This window comes from Lepidochelys kempii, chromosome 2 (genome assembly GCF_965140265.1).
Source record: "Lepidochelys kempii isolate rLepKem1 chromosome 2, rLepKem1.hap2, whole genome shotgun sequence".
NCBI lineage: Eukaryota > Metazoa > Chordata > Testudines > Cheloniidae > Lepidochelys > Lepidochelys kempii.
Genome location: NC_133257.1, coordinates 167549817 through 167576920, shown reverse-complemented (window position 1 = coordinate 167576920; position 27104 = coordinate 167549817). Strand labels below are relative to the sequence as shown.

Below are 27104 nucleotides of genomic sequence, written 5' to 3'. Positions count from 1 at the left end.
ATGTACATTAAAACCAGTAAAGACCACACATATCTTTAAAAGCAAACAGGGAGCTATTTATAAACCCCTTAGATTTTTAATCAGCAACAGGCTGGTAAGCACTATTGTGGCACCTAGTATATGCAGCATAATATACCCAATTAATGCTCTAAGAAAATTATCCAGATTTCTGAATTAAATGAAACATTGCCTAGCATAATGAAATTCAGGAGAGGATATTAAACATTATTGCTTCATTCACTCCAAACATCCTTTATTAACAGCAAGAGAGCTTCTGATCTCTTGGTACTTACAAACCTTTTACAGTTTTGAAGTCTGTTTGCAGATAGTAGTCTCTTGCCAGTATTGCACTGCTCAAGGTCAAGATATATATATATATATTTCTAGGCATCTTGAGGTTTTCCTTCTACCTTTACACTGAAGTAATCAATTGTCAGCTTAAATGAGAATCTATGATAGAAATGTACTTCTACTTAATACTCACATGCTTACTAGCAGGTTGACTCTGAGGTAAAGATCCAGGAGCCAGTACTGGAGAGCTTGTAGGACTGCAAAGCTCCGGAAATGGATTTGGTATGGCTGGCAAAGAGGATGTTCTAAACTGTTGTTCTTCTTCTTGGAGACGTCTACAAACACATAAGAACTGAATATTAAAAGAAGAAATTAAGTCTCCTGACTAACCCACTGCCTACATTCGGCATATTGATATCATACACCATTTAGGAAAGGGAATCAAACAAACTTTGTTCAAAACAATAGAGATATTTTTTCACAACATACATACATACAATTACTGTGATTGAATGAACAAATTAGGTAATGCGTGTGAAAAGTCAGTCACGCATCCAAGCTTGTTTTGTTGCATCTAACTTGATTATATGTGCGTATAATTGAAGTAATTGTTGAGAAAAAAAATCAGACCTATATCACAGATAGCAAGGGCTAAATTGAAGACTGTTAGTTTATGTTCTACATGCCAGAAGTACATATATATGTGAGCTCGTTCAAATGGATGCAATCCAAGAGAAGAGCTGCTACTGCCAAATTCTGCATTTGAACAATCCTGCCAGCATAATCCTTGTAGACTTTGCCAACAGTCCTAGAGCTCTAGCATAGGAGCAGACTGCTGAAGTGTCACAGTTGATCGTAACTAGATCCTAACAAGGTTTCACCTCAGTAGGTATGATCAATTGGGATACTCCTATGTTAGAGTTCTAGGACTGGTGGCAAGGCCTATAAGAACTCTGCTGGCAGGATTGTTCAGATCCAGAATTTCGCAGCCTTTATGGTCCAGTATAAGGCACACCTGTTTAAACAGGTTAATAGGCAAGTTTTGGTGGGAAGTGGTGTGCCAGTCATAATTGTGGGCTGTAACAGTGGCAATTTGACTTGTCTAGCCAGGTGGTAGGGGTTTTCCCTACTTGTGTCTAAACAATGTGATGAAAGAGCCATCTAGACGAAGTAGAGCTACCCGGAATTGGTCACTATATAGTTTATGGTAAAGATTCCCTATAATCAAGACAGTCTCTTGTGCCTCAGGCTTATAGACAGCCTATGATCAGAGACTTGCACTGACCTCCAGTATAGTGAAGTGGAAACAGAAGGTTTCAATTCAGCACATATCCCTCTTGTTGACATCTCCCACTGGCTAACTTAGGTGAGGAGCAGTCTAGCATGCCAGCTTTTGTGATCCCATTGGAAGGCACCTATCTCTCCCCATTCATCGTATAGGAAGCCTAGGTGCCTAACTCAGGCTTTGTGAGGCCAAGTGATTTTCTGGGCACCTACAAGTTAAGTATGGTGACAGGGCCGGATAGCTCTCCTGTGGGCCTGGGGCTATTAGATTTTGAGGGACCCTTGTATACAAGTCTTTTTGCTAATTTAAAACAAAATTATTACAATTATGGCATCAAGGTTATTAACGCTATACTAAACTTGCCTTTTAATTAACATAAAGCCATTCTGTGGTTACATTTCAATCTTAAAACACATAGAATATAGTTAAGTTAATTCAAAATAGCCTACTTCTTACCTTAGAACAGCTGTTATATTAGTTTCTTTCTGGGAGAGAATTTGGATGCAGGAGGGGGCTCCAGGCTGGGGCAGAGTGTTGGGGTGCAGAAGAGGGTGAGGGCTCTGGGAGGGAGTTTGGTGAAGGAAGGGATTCTGACCTGGGGCAGGGGGCTGGGGTGCAGGAGGAGGTGTGAGCTGCAGACTCCGGCCGGGAGGCGCTTACCGCAGGTGGCTCCTGGCTGGTGGCGCAGCAGAGCTCAGGCAGGCTGCCTGCCTGCATGCCATAGCCCCACGCCACTTCTGGAAGCAGCCAGCTGCCAGTATGTCTCTGTGTGTGTCCCTGGGGGAGGGGAATAGCGTGTCTCCACATGCTGCCCCCGCAGTTCCCATTGGCCGGTTCCCTGCCTTCCTGCCACCATGGGCCTCAGAGCGGCATGGGGCCATGGGGTGCAAGCAGCCTGCCCGAGCCCTGCTGTGCCAGGGCCCCAGGCTGCAGCCCCGAAAGCCTCTGTGTTAATCTGGCCCTGCATGGTGATGTTGAGCCTACGTGAATCTGAGCCATGCTGTACAAGTGCTTGTGGAACTGCACAGAGTTAAGAGTCAGAGTCTTCTCTGATAAGTTTGTTATGCTTGGGAATGCCAAGGAAACCATTTAAAAAACAAAACCGAACCACATCTTCCCCAGAGGATTATCACTGTGCTATGTGATGAAAATGCAGGGCTGGATTAATGCAGGGGCTTTCAGGGCTGCAGCCCGGGGTCCTGGCACAACAGGGGTCAGGTAGGCTGCCTGCATCCAGAAAGCATTGGGCATTTCTTTGTGAATATGACCATGAATGGTAACAGGGAGATTCGTGCCCCACTGGTCTCCTTGTTTCTGACATCGATTTCCAACAGAAGAACATAAATGCACGGACTTTGTATTTGAATGATGGATGAACCCGCAAAGCACTAGTTCACATTCTGATAGCCAACTGGCAGGGAAGCTGTATATACCACTGCATATACCACTGTTCGGTGTTCAGGGGTATGGAAGTTGGCAATACGGACCACAGGTTGCTTGTGGTCATGACAAAACTGAAGCTGAAGGCTAGTCAAACCAAGCCATCCATTAGTGAGTTAGAATTACAGAAACTGACTGATGCTGCTGTCAAAATGGAATAGCAGGCTGAAATCTGCAAATGATTTGACACACTAACCATTGCCGATTAAAGCTTTTAACACAAGCAAGTCAACAAGTTATGTGACTGTTTCCAGTTTCCCGTCATGGATGCTGCCAACAAAGTGCTGTGGAAAAGGCATGCTAGCCTTAAATATCAATGGGCAAGTCAACCATAGACCATAGACATCATAGAAAAAACATGGCTTGGCTCGCTTAATCAAGAACAACCAAAAATACCTATGCCTCAGTGCCTTGCTTGTAACAGCTTTAAAGCAGGACCGGGAGATATTTTGGGTAAATAAGGCTGTATTGACAGAAGCTGTATTGGCCACAAATGACTACAGCAAAGTCTATAAAGAACTGCACAACTTAAAAGCCAGTCAAACTTAAAAGATGGAACAAATCCTTGCTATTAAGGATGGACACAGTAACACATTCAGCACCGAGGCTGAATGAGTAGATAAGAAGCTCCTGAAAGTGTTCTAAGTGCTTCTTCAGAGCAGCAGATTTGCAGTTCAGGGGGATGCAAAGAGTGGAGTGACCTCCATGTAATGCGGTGTCATAGTCAAGTAGGTTCGAAGTGCAGCCTGTAAGCTCAAGAACGGTCGTGCTGCCAGTTTTTGTCGTATTGCTGTTGAGCTGATCAAGCACGACGGAGATTCTGTCTTACAGTGGCTGACCCACATTATCAACAAAATCTGGATTCATGAGAAACTATCCAATGAATGCTGCCATGGGATTAATTCTTCCATTTTGGAAAATGAAAGGCCATGCTCTGGTGTGTTTCAATCACTGCAGCTTCATTTTGCTTTCCATTCCAAGCAAATTGTTCACGCTGGTTCTTTCTGAGCGTGTTAAGACCATCATAAGGAATCTGTGCTATCTACAGCAAGCCAGGTCTATACCCAGCTGGATTAACCATGGAGCAGATTCTTACCATTAGACAAATTATTCAAAAAGCCCAAGAGTTTCAATGCAAGAAGGATGAGGTGTATATAGCCTTTATTGATGTGAAAGCTGCATTTGACTCTGTTGATTGTTGCTCCCTTTAGCTTTGCTGCAAGCTGCTGGTGTGCCTGGCAAGCTCCTCAACCTTCTTGTAGAAATGCAACGCCAAAAGCGAGAGCTGTGTTCTCTTGGGTACTAGAATGTCCAACTAGTTTGAGTACAACAGCGGCGTCCATCAAGGGTGAGTAGCTGCTCCAATCTGCTCAACATCATTATTGACCAAATGATGGAAGCGGTCACTAGGTGCAGATTGGGGGTGATACTGCTTAACAGGCCTGGAATACGCAGATAACATGGCTATAGTCACATCCTCATGAACTAATCTCATCCATGTCCTGAAAATATGTAAGGAAATAGCACGTAAGGTTGGTCTGCAAGTCAACTGGAAGAAGGCTAAACTGATTTATGTGGCTGATGGACCTCTACCCCATCCATCGTAATCGATGGACAAGAAGTTGAAATTGAGTATCTTGGTTCCATTGTCACCAAGAAGGGAGGTTGCCTTCCTGACATGACACATCAGATCAGCAAGGCTATGGGTGTTGTGTAGGCTTTTTGGAAGCTTTTTGGAATCAACAGCACACGTCAACTCAGACTTCATTTGGAAAGGATATTTGTTAACTGAAGTGAAAATCCCAAATATACTTGCGGACCGGATGAAAGCAAATCAGCCTGTCCAATTAAACCAACAGCAGGGTTTGTTGTTGTTGTTTTGTTTTTTTTTTAAAACAAACAAATGAGATTTTAAGAACCTTTTGTTACACATAAAAGCCTTCAACTACTATAAAAAAAGTCTGTTTAATCATTCACTTCAAGCTTGAAAGAAGCAAGTTCCATGCTGGGAACAGCAACCTGATTTAAAGATACTTCCACTTTTGGCTTCTTATTCACTAGCATAATGCTGCTATGTCTGGAGTTGAAGATGCTTTACTGTAGCAGTTCTAAACTTATGGGTTGGGACCCCAAAGTGGGTCACAACCCCATTTTAATGGGGTCACTAGAGGCAGTATTAGACTTGCTCTATTAATATAAGATGTTATAAATTTGTAACACAAACCTGCTGTTTCAGTTTGGGCCTCATATAGGCAAACACACCTTTAGTCAACTGTCTAATGGCTACTACAGAAGGTAAAGTGTTTCTATTAAACTAACAAGATATTTTGAGTAGATACTGCGCATAACAGAACATTTGGATGAAGGATATTAACTAAATCCAAACATGGAAGGTCACTTGAGCAAGCCCATACTAAAGACATGGCCTCCAAGAAATACAGACAATATACAAGATTGTTTTTTCTGTCTTAGTTGGTAACCCATCTGCCTCTTCAAAAACAGAACAAAAATCAAGTGCATTATTACTTAGTACCACTAAGCAGCTGTCAGATATCACCCATGAGATGATCTGGGTTCTTTCAGTTAGCCCAAGGCAACACACGTAAGAGTCCCTCTATCTTGTCCTCTTTTCATACCTTACTGCCATAATGCGCACTGGCTGAGACCGCTGCACCTTCTGCCTTGGAGACATGGGCTGCAGAGAACTTGTTCCTGAGGTTGGCAGTTGGCTGCGATTAAGCTGGCCATTTTGAAGGAGGGGAGTGGTTTCTGACTGCATACCGCACACTGAGTACAAGCTTTCAAATGAGGAATTCATGTCATTTACCAAAGCTTCTAGGTCCACGTCATCATCTGAAAAACAGACAAAATAAAGATGGCATTACACATTTGAAGGCTAGAACTACTACAGAAATTTAGAAGGATAAAGACAGTTTACAGATAAGAGAGCAAATATTTTCATATTACGAGCTCTCTTCAATGTCCAAGTTTTTGTTATAGAAAGCTTTTTCACAGTCAGAGCACAATTAAAAAAAAAAAAGCACTTTTGACAACCACTTGACTATTTAGAAATACGAAGACAGCTGTATCTACTGCTGGTAATGAATCTATATTGCCCTGCACTGTGGATGTAGTAGCAGTACCTCATTCAGTGTCAATGCCAGTTACTAAGAGCAGTGAATTCTTATCTTTTCAGGTCTTTTCAATAATCAGTTAACTTTTGATTTCTAATACAGTATGCCTTGTATTGGAAGCATCACCTCACTACAAGAAGGACTGATATACACATTTTAAACTCAATGGCTTTTCAAATTCTCTCTCTGAATTTCAGAATTTTTGAGCGTTCACAGCACCAACAGATAGTATGACACATGTTAAACTGTACGATGCAAGAACCTAGACAGATTAAACCTTCTACAGAGGAGACTTAATAGGGGAAAAGAGATCCCGAGTTGGGCAAGTTGGAAAGCCACTGTGATGGTGAATCAGTCAATCATTGACTATCAGCCAATAGCCCTCCATCTCTTCAAATTTTTAGACTGCAGTGCTGACCAATGAATGGAGTGGATCGGAGAGGGGAAATAAAACAAACACTTTCTGAAAATTCCTATCATGTTGTCCCCAATTTCTCCCAGTCCTCGAACTTTGAGTAGCCATGCAACCTACAGTAAATCTGCAATCTTCTCATTCATTCTTTGTTGGCTAGTTTAACTCCGGGTACTTTGCGAGACAATAAACCCCGAGAGTCTTTTAAACTTAATACCCTCTAAATCCTCATTCTTAGAACACTTATTATAACAGATATTCCCTAGCAACAAATTACCTCAACAGTTACATAGCACGACCCAGTTAAAACATGTTCCCTGCCCCAAACAGCTTCTGATCTTGCTCCTCCACCCCCTCATTTTCAAGATAAACATCTATAAGTTTCCTTCAAGCCACTGTCAGTGGGTGTTTTGCCTGTGACACTTCAGCAGCAGCTGTCTCCACTACTGCATTGAAACTGATTACTGAAGTCCTCAAAATATGTTGGTTTGATGACTGCACCTGAAATAACATTGCTGAATTTCTGTTCAACTACATATCTAATTAAACTGAAGCAGTGTTCAGGGCTCATTATAATGTCCAATGAACTAGTTTTGGACACTGCCACCCACAATTCATGATGGATATGACAAGCCAAGAACCTGCTCAAAACAAAACACCATAGAAGTATCCAGAGGTATATTAAATACTGGGTTACATTTTCAAAAACAAAAACAAAAGTAGTGACTTCGAGCCTAAATTCCATTTGAAGTCAATGGGACTTTCAACAGAGCCAAAGACACTTTAGTTTAATTGAAAGTGTTACCCATTATATGTCTAGATTAAGTACAGCCACTACAGAAGCAGCAAGTGCATTTGTTCCATTTTTGGATGGTTTTGTTTGTTCCTGGACCTTTGTACCTTATGGTGGATTACCAGTTGCTAAAGCACATCTTCACCGGACTAGACCACCTCCTCTATTTTTTTTTTTGCCACTTTACGCATCCTTACATAAGATGCTAAATTTAGTTATATCTAAACTTATCTACACTTTCCAAGTGTATCTTAAGCTTCACTCCCTCCCTCAGATTCTCCTCTTACTGGACAAGCACATATCTGAAATAGGGTCACATTCCAGCTTTTCTGTCTCATCAGGGCAACAAGGAGTAGAGGCAAAGTTACAAGGCTCCTGAGCTTAACCACTGAACTCTAATATCAGAGCATGGGAGGAGCCCTAGGCAGTGGGGCATCACCAGCATTATAAGGGGTAGAACCAGATAGCTGTCAGGTGTTGCAGGCAGGGGTATGTCTTAGGTGAATTAAGATGCATAACAACCGGTTAGCAAGCGTAAAGCAGAACAGAGAGAAAGGTGTGTGTTTAGTGGAAATTGACGTGCCTTAGAGTCCCGGGGGCTCTAATTTTATTAATCTCGACAAAGGTATTAGTGTGCAACAAAATCATTAAACTCTCAGATTAGCAAAACAGGGGGAAGTTAAGATCCACCTGTAGCTGATCAATAGGATACTCCTGATAAAGCAAATGGGCTCAGGGGTGCAATATTAAGTTTAATGTGCATACAATAGTGCACTTCATTAAAAATACTGTCATACCAAGTACACTTGAAATGGAGTTGAATTCGTTAGCGTTAGAAGGAGATCAGCTCAACATTTAAATTCACTGCCCAGAGTGAAAAAAGCTGAAGAGGTGACTAAGCTATGTAAGGAGCTATTAGAGCTGCAGAGCAGCAGTTCCATCACATTTGTTATGTCTATACTGAAATCCCAAGGTGCGACTGCAGCCCCTGTAGACATACCTGACCTAGCTTTAATCAAGACAGCTTGGATACCGGAACAAGGAAGCTGCAGCAGCAGAGGCTTCAGTGTGGACTAGCCACCTGAGTAACTACCTAAGGCTCCAGGCAGTTTTACGCCTACATGGAAGCCCATGCTTCCAGAACTTCGCTGCTGGCACCAGTACCTGAGCTAGCTAGATTAAAGCTAGCTGAAGTGTGTCTTCTCAAGTTGCAGGCATACCCTGTGACCACAATGTAGACATATCCATTAAGAGCATCCAGTTTTGTTACCTTGTTGAAGAAAGCATTACTAAAGGACCAATGTGTAGGGCAACAGAGATGAAAAATGGAATGAAAGGTCTTTATATCACTCTACAACATCAAACATTTAGGGTAAATCAATTATATAACCAAACCCACCTTGAAATGGTATTATTTCACAGTCCCTTCATATATGCAAGTTTTTCAAAGTGTATTCTCTGGGCCTTACCCCAAGCTTATCACCATGTTGTTAACCAAGAGCCTTCAAACAGTACATTGAGCAATCATATGTCATATGTGCAAGGCTGTCATATGTGCAAGGCTGCTGGAACAATTTGTATAGTGGGGGTGCTGAGAGCCATTGAACCAAACTGTAAACTTTGTATATGAATGAAACTACTTGAAGCCAGGGTGTGCAGCAGCACCCCCAGAGCCCTTAGTTCAAGCACCTATGCATATGTGGTTCTTCCCTTCTCTCTCCCACTCCCAAGGTGGGGAATAATGCATGCGATACAGAATTTGTTCAACTTGATACCTGTAGCACGGAGAGATGACACAAGAAGAGTGGAAGAAGAGTTATGATGGAGAACAAGAAAGCTTAAATTTGCACACAATATTGACCTCACAACATTGACCATGGAGGATTTATAGAAAATAAGAGGCAAAGTAGACCAGGAAAGTAGAAAACTGGGATTGACTATCAGCACAGAAAAAAGACAAACTGTGGCAACTGGAAGTCCAAGAGGAAGAGGTAAAGATCAAAGTCACAGACAAAAAACTAGAACTGGAAAAAATTGTGTGCCGCAGCAGACGGGTATCAAAGAATGGGAACTGTGAAGATGAGATAAAAAGTAGAATCAAAATAGCTGCTACTACATTCAGAAAGCTCTGCAAGATCTGAAAGCCTAAAGAAATTTAATAAAAACAAAAAAAGGCAGTGTATATGAGTCACCTGTCATGCCGATACTGCTGTACAGGTTGGAATGCTGAAGTATGAGGAACACCTACAAAGGTAAACTATTGACTGCAGAAATAAACTGGCTGAGGGAAATACTGAGAGTTTCAAAACTGCAGAAAATAAAAAATGAATAGCTATTAAGAGAGAAATGGCTAGGGCAAGAAATGTCTTTCTTGAATTTTCTGAAACAAAGTTAACAGAGATGGTCTGGATGCATGTCAAGAACGAACTTGGAAAGGATACTATACATGATGATACATACCAGGAGTGCAAAGAACTAGACATAGAGGAAGACTGAGGATGCATTGGATAGACATGGTGAAGAATGACAGAACAAAAAGGTTTAAAGATGAACAAAGCTGTGAAGCTGATAGATAGAAGAAAAAGTGGTGTAAGGACTTCATTCGGCCCCATCGTCGCTGCTTTAAGAAAAAGTGTTTGAGATGCTATATGTTTACATTAATGAAGAACACCTTGCGCTTGCAATGGAAAGCATTGATGTTTGAGGCAGTTCTTAGATATATTGTCAGAATTTGCTCCACAGTTTACCAGTTCCTGGACCCTGGTCATTAAGCACTTTGAAGATAAGAACTGATATCTTTAACTTCATGCAATATTCTATGGAGAGAGTCAACATACTGAGGTTATCAGTCCCTACGCCAGCATAGCTGTGCTGGCATAAGCATCTAAATGTAGCTACACCAACAGAAGGTATTTCCCCCATCCCTGTGATGCAGGAACACCACTTCCCCAAACAAACTCTGTGGATAGGAGCATTTTTCTGTCACCATAGCTGCTTCTACAATGTGGGTTTTGTCAGCATAGCTATGTAGCTATGGGTTGTGAGGTTTTTTTCGTATTTCTGCCTGACACAGCTAGACTTTCATATGTTTTAAGTATGTAAGACGAGGCCTGAGCAGAGAGCAGATTTGATGTGCTCATGATAATTCATGCTGCATTTTCTGATCGCTGAAATTTCTTAAGGGAGGATTGTTTGATGCTTGGATAGCCACCTGCATGGATACAGTTCAAACAGGAGATAAGCCAGGTGTTTATTTTGGAGGTTAGGTTATCATCTGCCAGGACAAAACACAACCTCCTAGCCAACCACATAATAGAACACGTTACTTGTAACAAGAACCTAGCTTAATCAAGGAGTCCAGAAGCGCTCTGGACAGCCTTGACCATTTGTGGATGTGCAATTCAAAAGGGAATTTGCATCCACAGGGCAATCCCTCCAAAGTGTTTTCCTCCAGCAATCAGCAATGCTGATCTTGCTCTAGGTCAGCTTCAATGAGTTTAGGTTTAGCAGCAGCCGCCAACTTTTCTTCATCCGTGAACTGATCCTGACCAAGGACGAGAGTGGCTTGTTAACTATCCTGTAGGGTTGCCACCTCTGAGGTACACCCAGGATGATTCTGAGCCAATAAAACTGGACCACTGGCAGCAGCTACTGAGCACCCTTACAGATTCCCCAGGACAGCTACCTCAAAAGAGGGATGAGCCTGGGAAAGCCTGGAGGAGAGGTTGCAACACTACTATGGTGTATTTTGTGAGGCATAACAAGAGAGCGGTGTGTCATGTGTAAATCTGAATCACTGATGTTTCTCTGGTCCACTTAATGTCTGCATGTAAGTGCTGAAGATGACCAGAGAGAATTGATCCTCATAGAACTCTAATCCTCTGCAATCCAAGACCTCGCTTGCAATCTTTTATCACTATCTTTTGGACCCATCCTTCCAGGGAGGACTCAAGCAATTTTAATCGATTCCCTTGTATACCTCTCTCAGACTGCACAACAACATTTTGTGGCTGACTGGCAAATTCTGCAGCAAGGTCCAGGAGTATGAAGATGGATGTCTGGGTTTTATGTCTTTTCTTGAATCCAAGTTGTGTTGGGGCTAGGATATCTGCTTTTTCAAGATTTTCGCTCTGGCGCATTGGGGGCATGCGCACCCATGTTTGGAATCCATATATGGAGCATCACTCGAAGAATCATCCCTTCCCTTTTAAATGTGTTAAAAAACATGAAATGCTAAGATTGCTGAGACTTAATACACACCAAAAAGATTTTTTGTAGTTTTGAACTACTCTTGAATCTGAGTCCTTACCAGATGTTGCTTAAGGGCATGAACAAGGCTCCACCATACATCAATAGCATTATTTTTTGGTAAAACTGAAGTGCGTGCTTTCAGCTACAGGACAAAATGCAAGCATTCACTCGGGCTGGGGCAAGGAGTACAAGAGATCATCATTGCATGTTCTATAGTGAACAGCTGCTCAGTTAGATACTTCTGTCTTTTTCCACAGAAATAAAACAGCTTCTTCAGAGCACCACCTAGTGTTTCTGTACATACTGTAACAAAGAAGGAGGATATTATCAGGCCTGGAATACCTTAATCTACATCTAAAGTTTGTAGAGTTTTTTTTTTGTTTAAGTATTATTTGTAGTCCCCTATGCAGGTCTGGTACATGGAACAAAGTCCTATCGGTATACTTTAACAACAAATTTCTCCTGCTTTTTTAGTATTGATGTTAGTCCTGCCGAGACACCGCATCTTGAGGGAGTGAACTAATTCCCTCTCTTGTAACACAAAAGAATCCTTTACCAAGTTCCAATCAGCTCCATGTGTGCAAATCCTCTGAAGACAATGGATTTTGCACAGCTGTCAGCGGGCCTATTACCCTGCAGAACTTTTATTACTCCCAATGTTGCACGGGGAAAGAATCCAGATGGGGTAGAGTTTTATTTTTTCTCCAACTGGCAGCCCTGTAAACTCAAACATTTTTATACACATAGACTGAGCACGTTTCGGATGGCAACAACAGTCCCATAATGCCTTTGTTTGAAATTTTTTTTTAAACTTAATCCATACTTTAAGAGGACTACTTAAAGCGAATTAAGGCACAACAATTTTATTCTTGTTTCCCCACATGTACATTTCATTCTTCAACCCTCTTTCTTAGTTCGTTTCCCACAAACTCTGTTTTGACCTCTACTAGGGTAAGCACAGACCATATATTGCTCCTCAGTCACCACTTGCAACCGATCTTGCATGAATAGAAGACAGTATGAAACACTTACTCCCATATACTGCCATAAAAAAAAGTCAATTATCAGGGTAGCGGCTGTCCAGATAGATGGTGATCTTTCTTATAAGTACTGACCACTAACTGATACTAAGTTTCAATACAGCATGAGCCAAATCCTGCTCACTGACAAGGAGAATAAGAGTTCATGTAATGTCTCGCGAAATATAGGACAACAGGAGAATTTTTAAAGGCCTCCTTCATGTACATCAGTTGGCCCAAATGAGGATTGAGTCATCTGGTAAAACAAACAGGAAGGTAGTGCTATATGACCTTTAGAACTCTGTGCCTGTTCTGCAGGTAAAGTATTATGTAAGGACTCTGCAAGTTCTATGCGACTGTACGGGGAATTACGTTGACATGAAAGGAGCGTAGAGGTAATCTGCCAGGGTTTTTAAGAGAGCATATTCTGTCTGTAACTCCTAACCCTAACTGGGGCTGATGTACTTCAAAGCTTCATGCTTGTCCATGTACAGCTTACAAAATGCCATATGGGACTGGTGTCCAGTGGTAGGAAAGGCAGATTAGAAACCACCCAAGACTTGTCTCTGGAGAGGAGCGTCAGGCTCAATTTAGGACACCTGTGATCCTTGAGCACCAAAGTTCTGAGTGTGCTGGAATTCAACATATAAAGAAGTCTATGTGGAACTCGTAACACCTGCTGTAGTCTTTGGAGAGCTCTGACGTCTCACATGCATCTATTCTAATTTCTGTAAGCCCAGCAAGAGGCTGGGAAGTCTTTAGCACAAAATTTATGCCCATTAAACTTTATGTGCTGAAAAGAATTCAGTATATAAACACCTATGTACTTAAAACTTTATGGCTGGACTTGAGTAATGTTCTTAATACACACCTTATTTCTTTAAATAAAATACACAGACAAACTAAGTTAAAAAAAGTTATTGCCGCAAGGTAACAACCATTAAAAAAAAAATAAGGCTACATACCAAGAATGTTACAGTTAATAAAATCCAAAGTGTTAAAGAGCACAGAAAAGGATCAATTAAAGGTGGCTTGCAAAAGAAGGGGGAGGGGGGAGAAACCACATGCTTTCTGTGCCTGATTTGGAGTCTTCATGATGTATAAAATTTGTTGGGGGCAGACGGGGGAAGAGAGAGCGAGAGAGAGTGGGGAATGGTTGGCTGGTTGCTTTTTTCTGTAAAGATTAGAAATTCAGGGCTGGATTCTTATGGTGCCTTTCCTGGAAGACTGGGGAGATGACAAGATAATGAAAACTGAGCAGGCTCAGAGTGGAAGGATTTTAGACTTGCTGATTAAAACCAAGGATGTTTTGCAATTTCTGTTAATGTTTATTTAATTACAATGACTACAGAACACTTTAGAGCAGGGATGCCCAACCTACTGCCCACCAGAGCATTTCATGAGGCGCGCAGCCTGCTTCAACACAGTATACTAGCATCTGATTCATTAGCATTTTGTCACTATGTCACACCATTTTAGTTTACACAAGTGTATAAACAGACAATACTATGCGTAGAAACAGCCTAACTAAATACACATGAGACAAGCGGAACTTAACATATAAATCAATCGAGGGGACTTTAAATCTTATTAAAATATTTAGAATCTGTTTGGCCCACACAAGGTTGTGCTTACATTTATGTGGTTCTCCTGTGTAATAAGGTTGGGCGCCACTGCTTTAGAGAATGAATCTCCACCAAAGCCATCATAACAATCTGCCCTCTAATTCGGGTGCCACTGTGCTCACAGTAAACATTCAAAAGCTCCTCCTCCATGGATCCTCCAGATAAAACAGGGAGATCCTGACTGTACACATTCCAACTATTTCTAAGGTGAAAAACCCGCTCATGTTCTATGTATTTTAAAAAGAAACCTCTTGCCCCTTCTCTATACCTCAAAGTAGAAAGAAGTGGTATAATTTTTATTTAATGAATGCCTTTACTTTAGGCTAAACAGGTGAAAGTTCACACTAGATACCCCTAGGACAACCTCAGCTCTGAGCCACAAGACCTAGCAATCAAATATATCAATTCACTCTAGAGCGTATTTAACTAAATCTTTAAACGCCTCGAACAAGAACAGACAGTTGGATTCAAAAGACAAAAATATCCTGAAGTTCCCAAGTCTGGATTAAGCCTATCAATTCCACTCCAGTTATAAAGAGATGTGATGAGCTTTCCCTTCGCAGAGATATACTTCCACACAGGAAGTTAAAGGACATTAGGATGATCAGGTTTGGGTTGGAGGATGATCAGGTTTGGGTTGGAGTTGTATGTTTGAGACACATAGCACCAGTGAATCTAATTATGGAACTTGTGACAAGATAGTTGATAAATAAGACAAACACAACACCTATTCCTTACCTCCTCCCTGTACACTATATTTTAACCACCACAGGATTCAGACATTACTGAAACAAGTTTGTGTAATGGGCCACATACTATGGGAATGGTCAAATCTTGTTCAGTATTAAACATTACACACATCTGCGTATTTGAACTATAGATTAAGATGGCTACTTAGAATTAAACGTTAAAATTAAGGTGCGTTAAAAGTTTAAAAACCTGATCGTTTAGGACCTGGGAAACTAATGAAGAATGGTCAGGAAGCACAAGACCTGCTCTCAACCCCCTTCTCTTCATGATAAGCAACTGGTCTGATGAAGTGGATGCTCAGGTGTGTGACACCTATATGTAGAGCAACTGATAAAGCTGAATATGCTGCCTGTCTCTAGGCAACAGGGCAGGAGAAGAGGCTGGTACTTAACTTGCAATGACCATGATTGTAGAAAGGCTGCAACTCCTTCAAGGTAGTAAGGCTGGGGTAGACTGGGCTTTCTCACTCAGTGAGTTGGTGGTGGACAGGGAAACAGCACTGTTCCTAGACTGTGTACCTACGATTGAAATGACATGCACTGTGCTCTCTTCTCTAGTGCAGATGTAGACAAGGGTGGCAAGTTGCTGGTCTAAACACTGAGGAAAAGGCAAGGCATTGGTCCGCAATGGGCAGCTGATTTGAAGTACTGTTGGTAGGCCATATAGTAGATAATTAGCAGATTGCAAACCATGTTGGAAAGTCGTACTTTATGGGTTTAAGAGGATTTCTGGTTATAGTATGAATTATATTCTGACAGAGCAAAGGTTGGTTTTGCTTGAATGCACCTTGACATTATACATTTACACTGAAGAGACAATGAACGGCTTTAAAATATCCTATTATCTTTCCCTTAAAACTATGGAAACAAAAGGTAAGTGAGAAATGTATTAGCTCCAATATTCCTTGGTCTAAACACATTAACTTTATACTTACTATTTCATTGTGATGTTACAGTTTAATTTAAATCAATAAAGTTCTCTGAGTTATAAAGTAAAAAGATTAAGAGGCCACAAACAGCTCCCGGGTAATTTAGGCTCAATGGAGCTCTGCCGCCTGACACTCAGCCCACTTTCCTTTACAAAATCTGCACTCCCCTTTCCTTATTAACTGCAATAATGCTGAGTAGAATAAGCAAACAATCTTTGCAAACGAAAACAAATACTATTTCATGGCTTGTCCTGCCAAGAAAGCACAAGCTTTATCCCAGCTCCAGGAAACTGAGTACATAACCTCACGACATGGCGCTCTGCTCAGCTAAAGCCATGGCCTAAAATATCAAATTAGCTACTGAACCAGAGAATCTCCAGGACAACAAGGCAAGAATACTGCTGTATTATTGGTCAGGACAGACTATGTACTCTCAGTTAAATGTTCAAGCAACAGCTCCGTTGGATCCAATTAAGTGTCAGACCGCTTTCATTTCATACCTAAATAAGGAGGTTATTTAAATAATGTTTTAAAATGGAAAACTAGTTACAGTAACCTAAGGGAAAACTAATGGAATCTTTTTTCCTTCATGAAACAGCAGATATGAATCCTAATAGCCAGTATTCACAGTAGTCAATTGTTAAATTCAGCATACAGTTATTTGACACCTGAGTTATCCTCCATCTAATTTCACCGCTTTAGATCATGAGATTTTGAAGTCTCATTTGAGTAATTTTAGTCTCTAGATTTGAAACTTTAATATATTTCGTTCAAGCTCCAAAAGTTACATACAACTGCTGGAATTTAATCATTAACTTTGCCCTTTAAATTACTTCAGTCAAACCAGTGTTTACACTGTATATGACTTATCTTGCTGTGACGTGTGTAGTTTAAAGGATACAAGAGGAACAGAGCTAACCTGAACATATTTCAAATGTCAGTTTAGTCAACAGAATTGATTGATTATTAGCAATAGGTATGGAGATGCCAAAAAAAAAAAAAAGACAGTGTTGTCTTTTAATTTTGCAGTTATACTTCTGTGGAAGGTTTTTGTTTACTTTAATGAGTTGAATAAAAATTTTAACACAAACTTATCATTTTGGCTCAGAAGAAAAGTTATGGGAAGGTTATGTAGTTTGGTGTCTTATAATCCAGTGTTCTAATGTACTAAAAATTCACCTTTCCCCCCAGAAAAACCTATATTTACCCCCTTCAGATCTGGCAACTGTATAAGCAAGGAAGAAGGCAATGTATTCCTTTTCCAAAACAGTCTACTTTCGTACATGAAAGAAGTTGCGATCGGATAGTGTGTTGCACTTATGGTGTTAGGAAATGTTTCTCACACTTCTTACGTATTCATCAATAAATCACAGGTAGGGATACATGCTTTTGGTGTACAGATGTCAAGTTGTCTCATCTAAATATTCTGGATCTTCCTTGATTTGACTGCATATGGAGGCTCAAGTTTTACATCAGCCTGAATTTCATTTGAGTGTTAATCAAGTAATTCTTTACCAATTGTACAACTAGTAGCCGTCGTCTGGCTCTACAATTAAAAACACATTACAAAACTGATTAGTGGAGCTAGTTTTTAAAAGGTCTGCTGCTGTAATAAAATGTGTTCCTTTATTGCCTCGTCACAAGGGAACTCAGAGTTGTCACATGTATTCACAGTTTGCAGAACATATTGCTGAAATCACACTCCAAATGGCTACATAGATCAACTGTTGAATGCATCCATATTCTATCATGCAGATGTAAAAAACCGGAGGGTTTAAGATTATGAATATTGACTTTAGACAATCAACTAGTTTATTTATAAAATCTCTGCAGTACATCCATGTACTATAGCTATAACGTGAGCACTGGGCTTCTCTTGTTATTGACCTTTTAAGGACTTTAGCAGAGCTTGGAGCCAGGTGTACAATAGTTTTATCAAAATCAACTATATAGAGCCGAATCATCATAAAGCTTCCTTGTTGATCCTTTGTTTTTCCTATATGGTACATTTGTGTCACAACTACATGTGAATTTACTCTCCAGCTGATGTTAAATTAGTAACAAACAAAACCCACTGAAGGTAGACAATGACACCCAGGAAATAAATACACCTTATCATTAGAGCCCTGCATGGATACAAAATTTGTATCCGCATCCAATCTGCAAAAAATGGTTGGTGGATATCTGCATCTGCATTAGTGGATGCGGATATCTGCAGATGTGCAGGGCTCTATTTATCATTCACATTTCCACTGAAAGGTATAAATACTAGTTTAATTTACCTATAGCTAATAAGAATTAGAAACGTACTGAACCAGATTTCTTTTACAAATATATGTTCCTACAGCATTTTTTTTTTAAATATACGCTAGAAGAACACTGCTACAATTAAGACTCAAATTAGGATTAGATCCACCAAAACAATGTCATCTGCCCCCTACAGGAATGCTTACTTACTCCTAGCCACACTCCAAGTGGACTTCTCAATACTTTTTATATACAATTCCAATCCTTCCCATCAGCCATTTATGGCTTGATTTTCATAGGTGTAGTGCACCCTCAATTCTGGTTGGCCTCAACAGTAATTTAGAATACTCCACTGTTGAAAAACCCATCCACAATTTCTCACCATCTCATCAAGGTTCCCGCATCGACTGCTGGGTATGTATCCAAAAAATCCTGCCTCCATTTACCCAATTTCAGACCCATCAGATAATGCTATAAGTCAAAAGTGGAAACTGTCCAAACTAATTTTTTCTAGTTGCCCAGTGGCTGAGGTAACAAGACTCCTACCTTCCCTTGATTTCCATACTCCTAAAAATTGTCAGCTGTACCACACCATTAATATCAGCCTCTTTCTCATGAGCTCCACGTAGTCTGAAACAGCTACAGACTTTATACTTCCATCTGCCTAGATCAGAACGTTAAGGGCATAAGCATAGCGGGTAAGGAAGCAGCCAAAGTAGGTACTGATGCACTGCGGGTGAGAGGGTGAAATGGGGCCCAGACAGGGCCACTCCCTCCCCCACAGCACCCATCGGACCCAAAACTGGGTAGGGCAAAACCCTGCTCCCTACCAGAGGGAAACTAGGAGACAGGTGGTGTCACCTCCCACACCCCCTGGCCTTGGGGGAAAACTACAGGAAGAACCAGCCAGAGGCTCCAGATGGTAGGAGGGGCTGCATAAACAGCCAAAGCCGGGACCTTTGAACATCAGAGCACTTTCTATGGTTATGACTGGACTTCTTCTGCTAACTGGATATTTGGGACAGTCAACCGCAGCTTCATTCCACATCTGCCTTTCTTGCCTTCTTCTGCCCTGCTCTGTTCCCAAACTCAACTTCCCTTTTCTTTCCAGCTTAGCCCTTCCTAATTAAAGCCACCAAAAATAAAATAAAAATAAAAATGGAGCTACTCACTGTCATCACATTATTCACACTTCTTGTGTGTTATACTCGTTCCCCTATCCTTTAACTGGTTTAATTTAAAATAGTAAGCTCTTCAGGGCAGGAATTGTCTGGAACTCTGTATACGTAGAGTGCCTAACAATGAGGCCCCATTCTTGGTTGGTCATTAGACACTACCCTAATAAATATAATTAATAAGGAAGTATGGATGTTTTCTTCTTTGTACCAGTATAATACTATCCTATTGAGCATATAGACTGTAAGTATGTAAAAGGTGAGGGACAAAGGAACAACTTCCCCCTCCCACAAACACTAAATACGTTAATAATACCTAACTCTTACAGTGTTGCCAAATAGATTATTGCTTTGATTGCATTGCAGAGTTAGATGAAGGAAATACAGTATGCATGGCATTATAACTCTCTGACCCCTCCCAATGAAATGTTATTCAAACTTCAGTCAGGTTCCAATTAAAGCACATCCCCATCCAAGCCAACCTGTAGAACCTTAAACAAAAAAATAGGCCATTTCAATAAAGGAAAAAAGGCCACAAGAGTCGTAATTTGTGATAACCCCCCCCAAATATTACAGGCTACGAGGCGTGCTGAAATGTGGAACTTGTTCCAGGATTATGCTACCTCCAGCAGATGGCACTACTTACTTTTCAAAAACAGCATCTACGCCTGCATTTTGTATTTTACCTTGGGAGGTATAAGATAGCCTTGTAAAACTTATTTCTGTAGCTCTAACACTTCACCAGGCAAAATCATAGCCCACCACTCCACGGGAGTACAAGAGCAAATTCTACCAAAAAACAGTTAAAAGAATTGCAATCAGAAGCCTTAAATCTAAGTCAATCGCTTTTTCATACTTAAAAGTTATAGTGCCAAACTTGTTCTGATCTGGATAAAGGGTGGCAATAGCTAGATACCAATACTTTCAGAAGTGAAAAGTGATTTGCAGGTGCCCAAATTGAGACATTTTAAAAGGGCCCAATTTCCAGAGACTAGGTGGCTCAGCACTAGGGTGACCAGGTGTCTGGTTTTCGACTGGAACACCTGGTTGAAAAGGGACCCTGGTGGCTCTGGTCAGCACCGCTGATCAGGCCATTAAAAGTCTGGTCGGCGGTGCTGCAGCACTAAGGCAGGCTAGTCCCTACCTGTCCTGGCTGGCACCTTGCTGCGGCCTGGAAGCGGCTATCAGGTCCGGCTCCTACGTGGGGGGTGGAGGGGGGGCATGGGGCTCCACACGCTGCCCACGCCATGAGCACCAGCTCCGCACTGCCATTGGCCGGGAACTGGCCCATGGGAGCAGGGGGAGGGGGAGTGTGCCTGCAGGCGAGAGCAGCGCGTGGAGTCACCGGACCCCCCCAGCCTAGGACCCAGACCTGCTGGCTGCTTCCGGGGCAGGGGAACAGCCTGCCTTAGACCTCCCCCCGCCCCCCACTGCGTCACTGACCGGGAGCTGCTGGAGGCAAGCCTGCTCCCCAACCCAGAGAGCACAACCCCTTGCCCTGAGCCCCCCATAAACCGAAAGCACCCTCCTGCACCCCAAACCTCTCATCCCTGGCCTTATCCCAGAGCCCACACTCCCAGCCCAAAGCCCTCCCCCACGCTGTACCACAACTCCCTGCCTCAACACGTAGCCCTTTCCTGCACTCCAAATTCCTCAGCCCCAGCCCGCTCCTGCACCCCAAACCCCTCATCCGCGACCCGACCCCAAAGCCAGCACTCCCAGCTGGAGCCCTCACCCCAACTCCCTGCCATAGACCAGATCCTCCCCCTCCCCCCCGCCATACCCTGAATCCCTCCTTTCTGGCTGCACCCCAGAGCCCACACCCCCAGTTAAAGCTCTCACCCCTCCTGCATCCCAAACTCCTGCCCCAGCCCAGTAAAAGTGAGTGAGGGTGGGGAGAGTGAGTCACAAAGGGAGGAGGAAATGTATTGAGTGCGGGACAGGGCCTCGGGGAAGGGGTAGGGCTAGGTTGTTTGGTTTTGTGCGACTAGAAAGTTGGCAACCCTACACAGCACTTTCAGAAAGTCATCCCTTAGAAAGAACATCAAGCTGGGTACCTAAAAATTGAGACACACCTATAAACAAAGGAAGTTTTACAACCCACTCACCGGGTTCTGGTGCAGACCTGAAACTCCACCAGCAGACTCATGGTTTGACCACAAACAATGCAAGACTGTTATATATGGTTTAGACCTAGAAATAGGCAAAATCTGAACACAGAAGAATTTTGAGGCCTGGTGAAACTTCTTTAAAAAAAAAAAAAAAAAAAGCTTGTATTGCCAGAGTTTGTTTTTTTTTTTGGCCAAATTCTATTCGTTGTTTAGAAATTTCATATTCTAGTAATTTAGATGCGAGCTCTTTTTGTAGTTGTCCCAGTTAGTTTCAATAGCAAGTTTTTGATTCTTCCATTTTCCTTCCAGAAACCCGACTCCAATGTTAAATGGCTCTACAGTGTGTTCTGTATTCACTATCTGTCTATCTTTTCTAGCATCTAGAATTCACAAAGTTCTCTTGAAGTGTATTAAAGTTGATTTGCAAAAAAAGTGTTTTGAAAGCATGAACTATGTAACTACATCACTTAGGCCTCAAATATTCATGAGGTAAAAATAAAATAAGGGAAGACTTAAATGACTGGACAAAAGCCACTTATTGAGTCAGTGTTAGAAGTCAGGAGTCCTTAGCGACTAGGTCCATAATGTGATCATGTTAGCAATTGAAAAATCTAGCTAGGAAAACAGATTCTCGCTTGGGCCAGATGGAAAGAAAAGATGCTTTATCTACAGCATTTTATCTGTACAAAAATCAGTACGTCCCAAAACAGGAGAACTGTGCAAGTTTCAGTGAACTTAACACAGACTGGATCTGTCTAGTCTAGGTGAAATGGATATGGTAACATTACTGTTGAATATCAATGTGCTTACTGTTGTACAGTGGGGAGTCCATAAACTATTTGCTAACACTGCCAAACTAGGACGTTTGACTGTTCTGGAACAATTATGAATCCAGTCAGTGCTGGCACAATGTACCATAACATTTCATTATTTCTAACCCCATGTTCCACATCTGATACCCTTGCACAAGTAGCCTATGTTCTTGATTTGGATATAAAGGATCAAATCTGGGACTCGTGTGTGTAGCTGCAACCCTGTTAACTTTAAGGGAGTTGCATGCTAATTACACCACAGTTTACTTGGACCCAGGGTACCCTAAATCTGTTATTCATTTAGCCAGTAACTTGCCATTATTAGGCTCCTGTTTTAGCAAGATCTTTAATGCTACATTTTGCCTTGCAAATGCTAAGATACACAGCTGTTTTGCTCCAGTTTCCAAGTAGCTTACAATTAGCCAGAAAAAGCAAGATTTGTGGAAACTTATCCTTATAAATTGTCACAATGGTGCTTAAATAAGTTACCATAAAGTCAGACCTCGTCCACACTGGGTATGTTTTGCTGGCATTGCTATACCACCATCTCTCCTAGTGTGGGCAACACTTAAATACGTACATACAAGTGTCATTGCTGTTGTAAGTGTCCCTACACTAAGGTTTACACTATTTTAGCTATGTCAGTACAAAAATATAATCCCCCCCCCCATCAATTTAGCTATGCCAGTATAAGTATAGATGAGGTCTCAGACTAGTCTCTTTGGAAGCTGATTGGCTTTTGAAGAGAATATACAAGCCTCCACACACTTGAAACACTTACTGTAAGGAATAAATGACCAGAGAGGTCAGCAGCTTTGAGATTATGCACTTCTGAAGTATCCAGACATGATACAGCTTGCTCACACTGAAGTAATGTTATGAACCATTTGTAGCAAAGGGGTTTACATTCAGACAGTAATAAATTCTCAAGGGTGCACCACATGCAGACAAGCTCAAAAAATGATACCTTACAGTTAATGGATACAATTAGACACTTTGGGGACGTCAAATATTTTGGTTACCGAGAAGCAGCATCCAACTATAACCAAAATGATGTCAGTGGATCTGCGTCATTTCTAGGAATGACGGACTTTGATTCTTCTACTTCTATTTACTCTCCCACATAAACTTTAAAATGGCATATGCCTCCAGTCTAAGATGTGTCTTCTTTATATCCAACATAAGATGTCACAGTTTAGAAGTGCACAGTTTTGTAGTTCATTTTTGAGGTTGTAGGTATGGAGCACTTGTTATAATGAATGGTACAGGCAAAGTTGCATTCCATCCTAGTTTGTCTCAACCCCAACTTTTTAACCTTTAAAAAACTTGAGGAATGTATGTTCTGCAACGTCTGTTAGTTTTCCAACTTTACCAGTACACAATTTAAAGTGTAAACAAACTTACAAATGGTATAAAAATCAGAGGATGGGTTTTAAAGCTACTATCAAGTTCTCATTAATAGTATCAACTAGAAGTTTGAATGGTTTCACACAGGTAAAATTTTTTAAACTATGTAAGTATAGTGTGAGACCAAATAGCTCAAACTTTCATGTTTGAAGGGATCAAGACCCTATGTACTCTACAGCAAGCTGGAACTACATTTTGGTTCAAGGTCCCTTAATCTGAGGCACTCCACTGTGACAGACGGGACATTCTGCAGGAGCTCCATTTAAATTCAGTGAATTAAAATCACTAGTGAAATAAGAAAATGATGAATACGATCTGCAGAGTAAATTCCCACTCCTCTCGCCAAATTGTATTTGTTTTGGTATTAAGTTCAAGTTTATATAGTCCTCACTTCTTCAGTTTTCAACATACCTCAGACTTTTATATTAAACGTGAAGGAATCCATCCACTGACTCCCTCTTTTCCATGGTAAACCTTGTCCATTTCTCCAGACATGTTCTTCGCCCCTCCTGACTTATCCACTTATCTCATATCAAGTCACATGTTGCCCCTCAGACATCCATATGCCCACTTCTCCCAAAACACTGGTGAACACGACAATCTACACCAGCAATACACTTTTATGCCAGTGTAACTGCATATACACTGGGACTTTTACCTGTATAGAACAGCTGCAAAAAAAAAAAAAAACCACCACACCCTAAAACCAAAAACTCCACTTTGCTCACCAATGTTGCTAAACTAGCAAGTTTCTTGTGTACACTTGGCCTTAAGTCTCTTTCCCAAGAACCATTTAACCTGTGGCACTAGAGAGAAAGTAGCTGCAGGGGATGGAAGAGGAGAGCGACACACTAGACACAGTTGCTACTCTTGCCATGTCAGTTAGTGGTGTGATTTTCAGTGACATTTCTATGCTGGCAAAAACCCTAGCATAGAAGAGTCCTTTTGCTAATACAGCTTATTTTGCTCACCAAAACAGTACAAGCTATACTGAGAAAAGCAGTATTTTGCTGATGTAAGCTACACCTACACCAGAAGGATTTGCCAGTATAGCTATACTACCAAACCTCTGTAGTGGAGACTAGGTCTTAATTAATTGTTGCTGTTGGTTTCCAGAGGGAGTTTGAAGCTGGGGGTGACATCCAATAAAGGTTTAAGCGGCCTGAGTACTCCATATTGGGAGCCAGCCCCTTAGTGTAAAACTACCACAGCCATGGTCAGCAGAGAGGATCCAGTTCAATCACTTTCAGCATAGGAGAGAGAGCTAAAGCCCAGCAGGATGTCTTCTGTCAAAGGCCCTTTAACTTTGGGAACTAGTCCCTCCACTTAGACCATAACAGTTAAGTTTGCCCTGAAGATCAACATTCTACAAGGCCCCAGGCTCTTCAGGGCAAGGACTGACTTCTTGTTTGGTGGTTCTATAGTCCCTAGGCACTACTGCAAGACATACAAACAGTTTTTCTGGTGGGACTGCAGGAAGGCGCACATTATGGGAGAGATATTACTACACGCACATGTTGACTGTATTGGTGGATGTGTTGGCTGCATAAGCAATGGAAAGTTACTAGAAAACATCAATAATAAATCACACCTCATTCAGCGCTACACAAACAGCTAGCATCACCTCCAGTAAAATACCAAAATATCCACAAGAAACTCCAGGGCTTCTCACACCATGCCCTATGCCTGGAGTTGTTTCTGTGAGCCAAATTTCCACTCCAGAATGATTTCTTTTAGTATGTACTGCAAGGTCAACTTCCACAGCTCTTCTCTGTGCCTGACTTTGATCCTTTTAACACACATTAAATTTCAGCCTCCTCTCAGCTTAACTCACTGATGCCCTATTGTGAGCCAAGTCTTACGTGCCTTCTTACAAAAGAAAATTCAGCCTGAAAAAAGCTGCATTATCTTTTTCCACAGCCAAGTTACACAGCATACAAAAAAGCCATGTTAAAAGAACGTTAATATTACAAAGTCAAACACTCAAAAAGTAAGGAAAAGCCAGGATTAAGGTTGCCTAAATCCTGTCGCCTTTACATCTATGCATTATGATTAAAGCTAAGAAACTAACTGAATTTTTTAGTTTCCAGCTGAAAAAAATTGATAAAAAATTGATTTGAAAACGTTGATAATAAAATTTGACATTTCCAATTTTTTTTTCCATACTTTTTTCTGGCAAAAAGTATTCACAGGATTTGACAGAAATTCCCAAACAGTTTTGGTGTTCCAAAAAGTAATTTTTTTCAGCTAGTACTATTCCCCATAAAACTCTTAAGTGTAGTTATGATACAGTCTCTAACAACGTGATTATGTGAGAATTTTCCCACAGGACCTCTGCCTCATTCACAGCAGAGGCTAGATGTTGCTCAAGAAATGAGGTAGCTGGTTGATCTTTTTATACTTACAAGTTGGAGTTGGCCCATCCACTATTAAATGCACATCATTCAAACTCTCAAATGAGTATGGACTTATGACTCAGACAGTATCGGAGCCTTACAGACATTAAATTAATTCACTTTGCAATACCCCTGTGAGGTAGGGAGGAATTTTATGAAAGAGGAATTGTAGCAAATGAAGATCAAGGCAGAAATATGCATTAATCTCCATTAATTTTGGGTGCCTCAGTGACTGGGTACCCAGCTTGACATGAAAAGCAAAACACCACTTTATAACATTCAAAACACCGCACATATTGAATAAGTTACTCTCACAACACCTCAATTAAGTATGTGGTAATCCCATTTTGCTGACGGGAAAAATTGACGCAGAGAGGCAAAGTGACTTGTCAAAGGCCACACAGCAATCCATTGGCAGAGTCAGGATTTCTAGCCCCATGCTCATGCCTCTAGGCCATAATGCCTTATTGCCAGACGTAGTGAGCCTTCGCAGCTCCATCTCACCTCAGACAGGGTTTAGGGTGCTCTGCCTGTCTGAAAACCAGTCTCCAGACTCCCTCAAAGTAGGCATCCAGAGAATGAGGATCTTGCAATTAGTGACCATCTTCAAAGATTTCTGTTTAAGTGACTTGCTCAGAATCACAAGGAGCCAGGGATAGAACCCAGTTCTCCTGGGTGACATTAAACTGCCTGAGGTAGGATAGTTTCGTGGTTCATTATCCACACACCTTCCAGAGTGAATGAAGGGGGAATCCTACAGTCAGCAGCCTAATTTGCTACACAACCAAATTAGTTCAACGAGCACTGTATCTTGTGCTTTGGATTAGGCACTGGTCTGGGTAGCTAGCGTGTGACTATGTAATCAAACGCTGTATTATCAGTCACAAGCAAGAGGGGGCAGAATGTAATGCTGCCTGTGCCTATTTTAATTCCATTATTTCCTAACTTGAGTCCTTGACTTGCAACCATAACATTCTTTTAGATAAAAGAAAAAGAGGACTTGTGGCACCTTAGAGACTAACTAATTT

At 41.4% G+C, this 27104-nt stretch overlaps 1 protein-coding gene across 4 annotated transcripts in view; it reads right to left on the bottom strand.

The window, feature by feature from the left end:
- Positions 1-27104, bottom strand: part of GRB10 (growth factor receptor bound protein 10) — a 263650-nt gene that overhangs the window by 76018 nt on the left and 160528 nt on the right. For all 4 annotated transcript variants that reach the window (XM_073332709.1, XM_073332708.1, XM_073332712.1 and 1 more), the window contains 2 exons: positions 5653-5869; positions 485-626 (listed from right to left, as the gene is read on the bottom strand). In XM_073332709.1, the coding sequence (XP_073188810.1) occupies positions 485-626; positions 5653-5869 (359 nt within the window). The remainder of the gene's footprint in view (positions 1-484; positions 627-5652; positions 5870-27104) is intronic.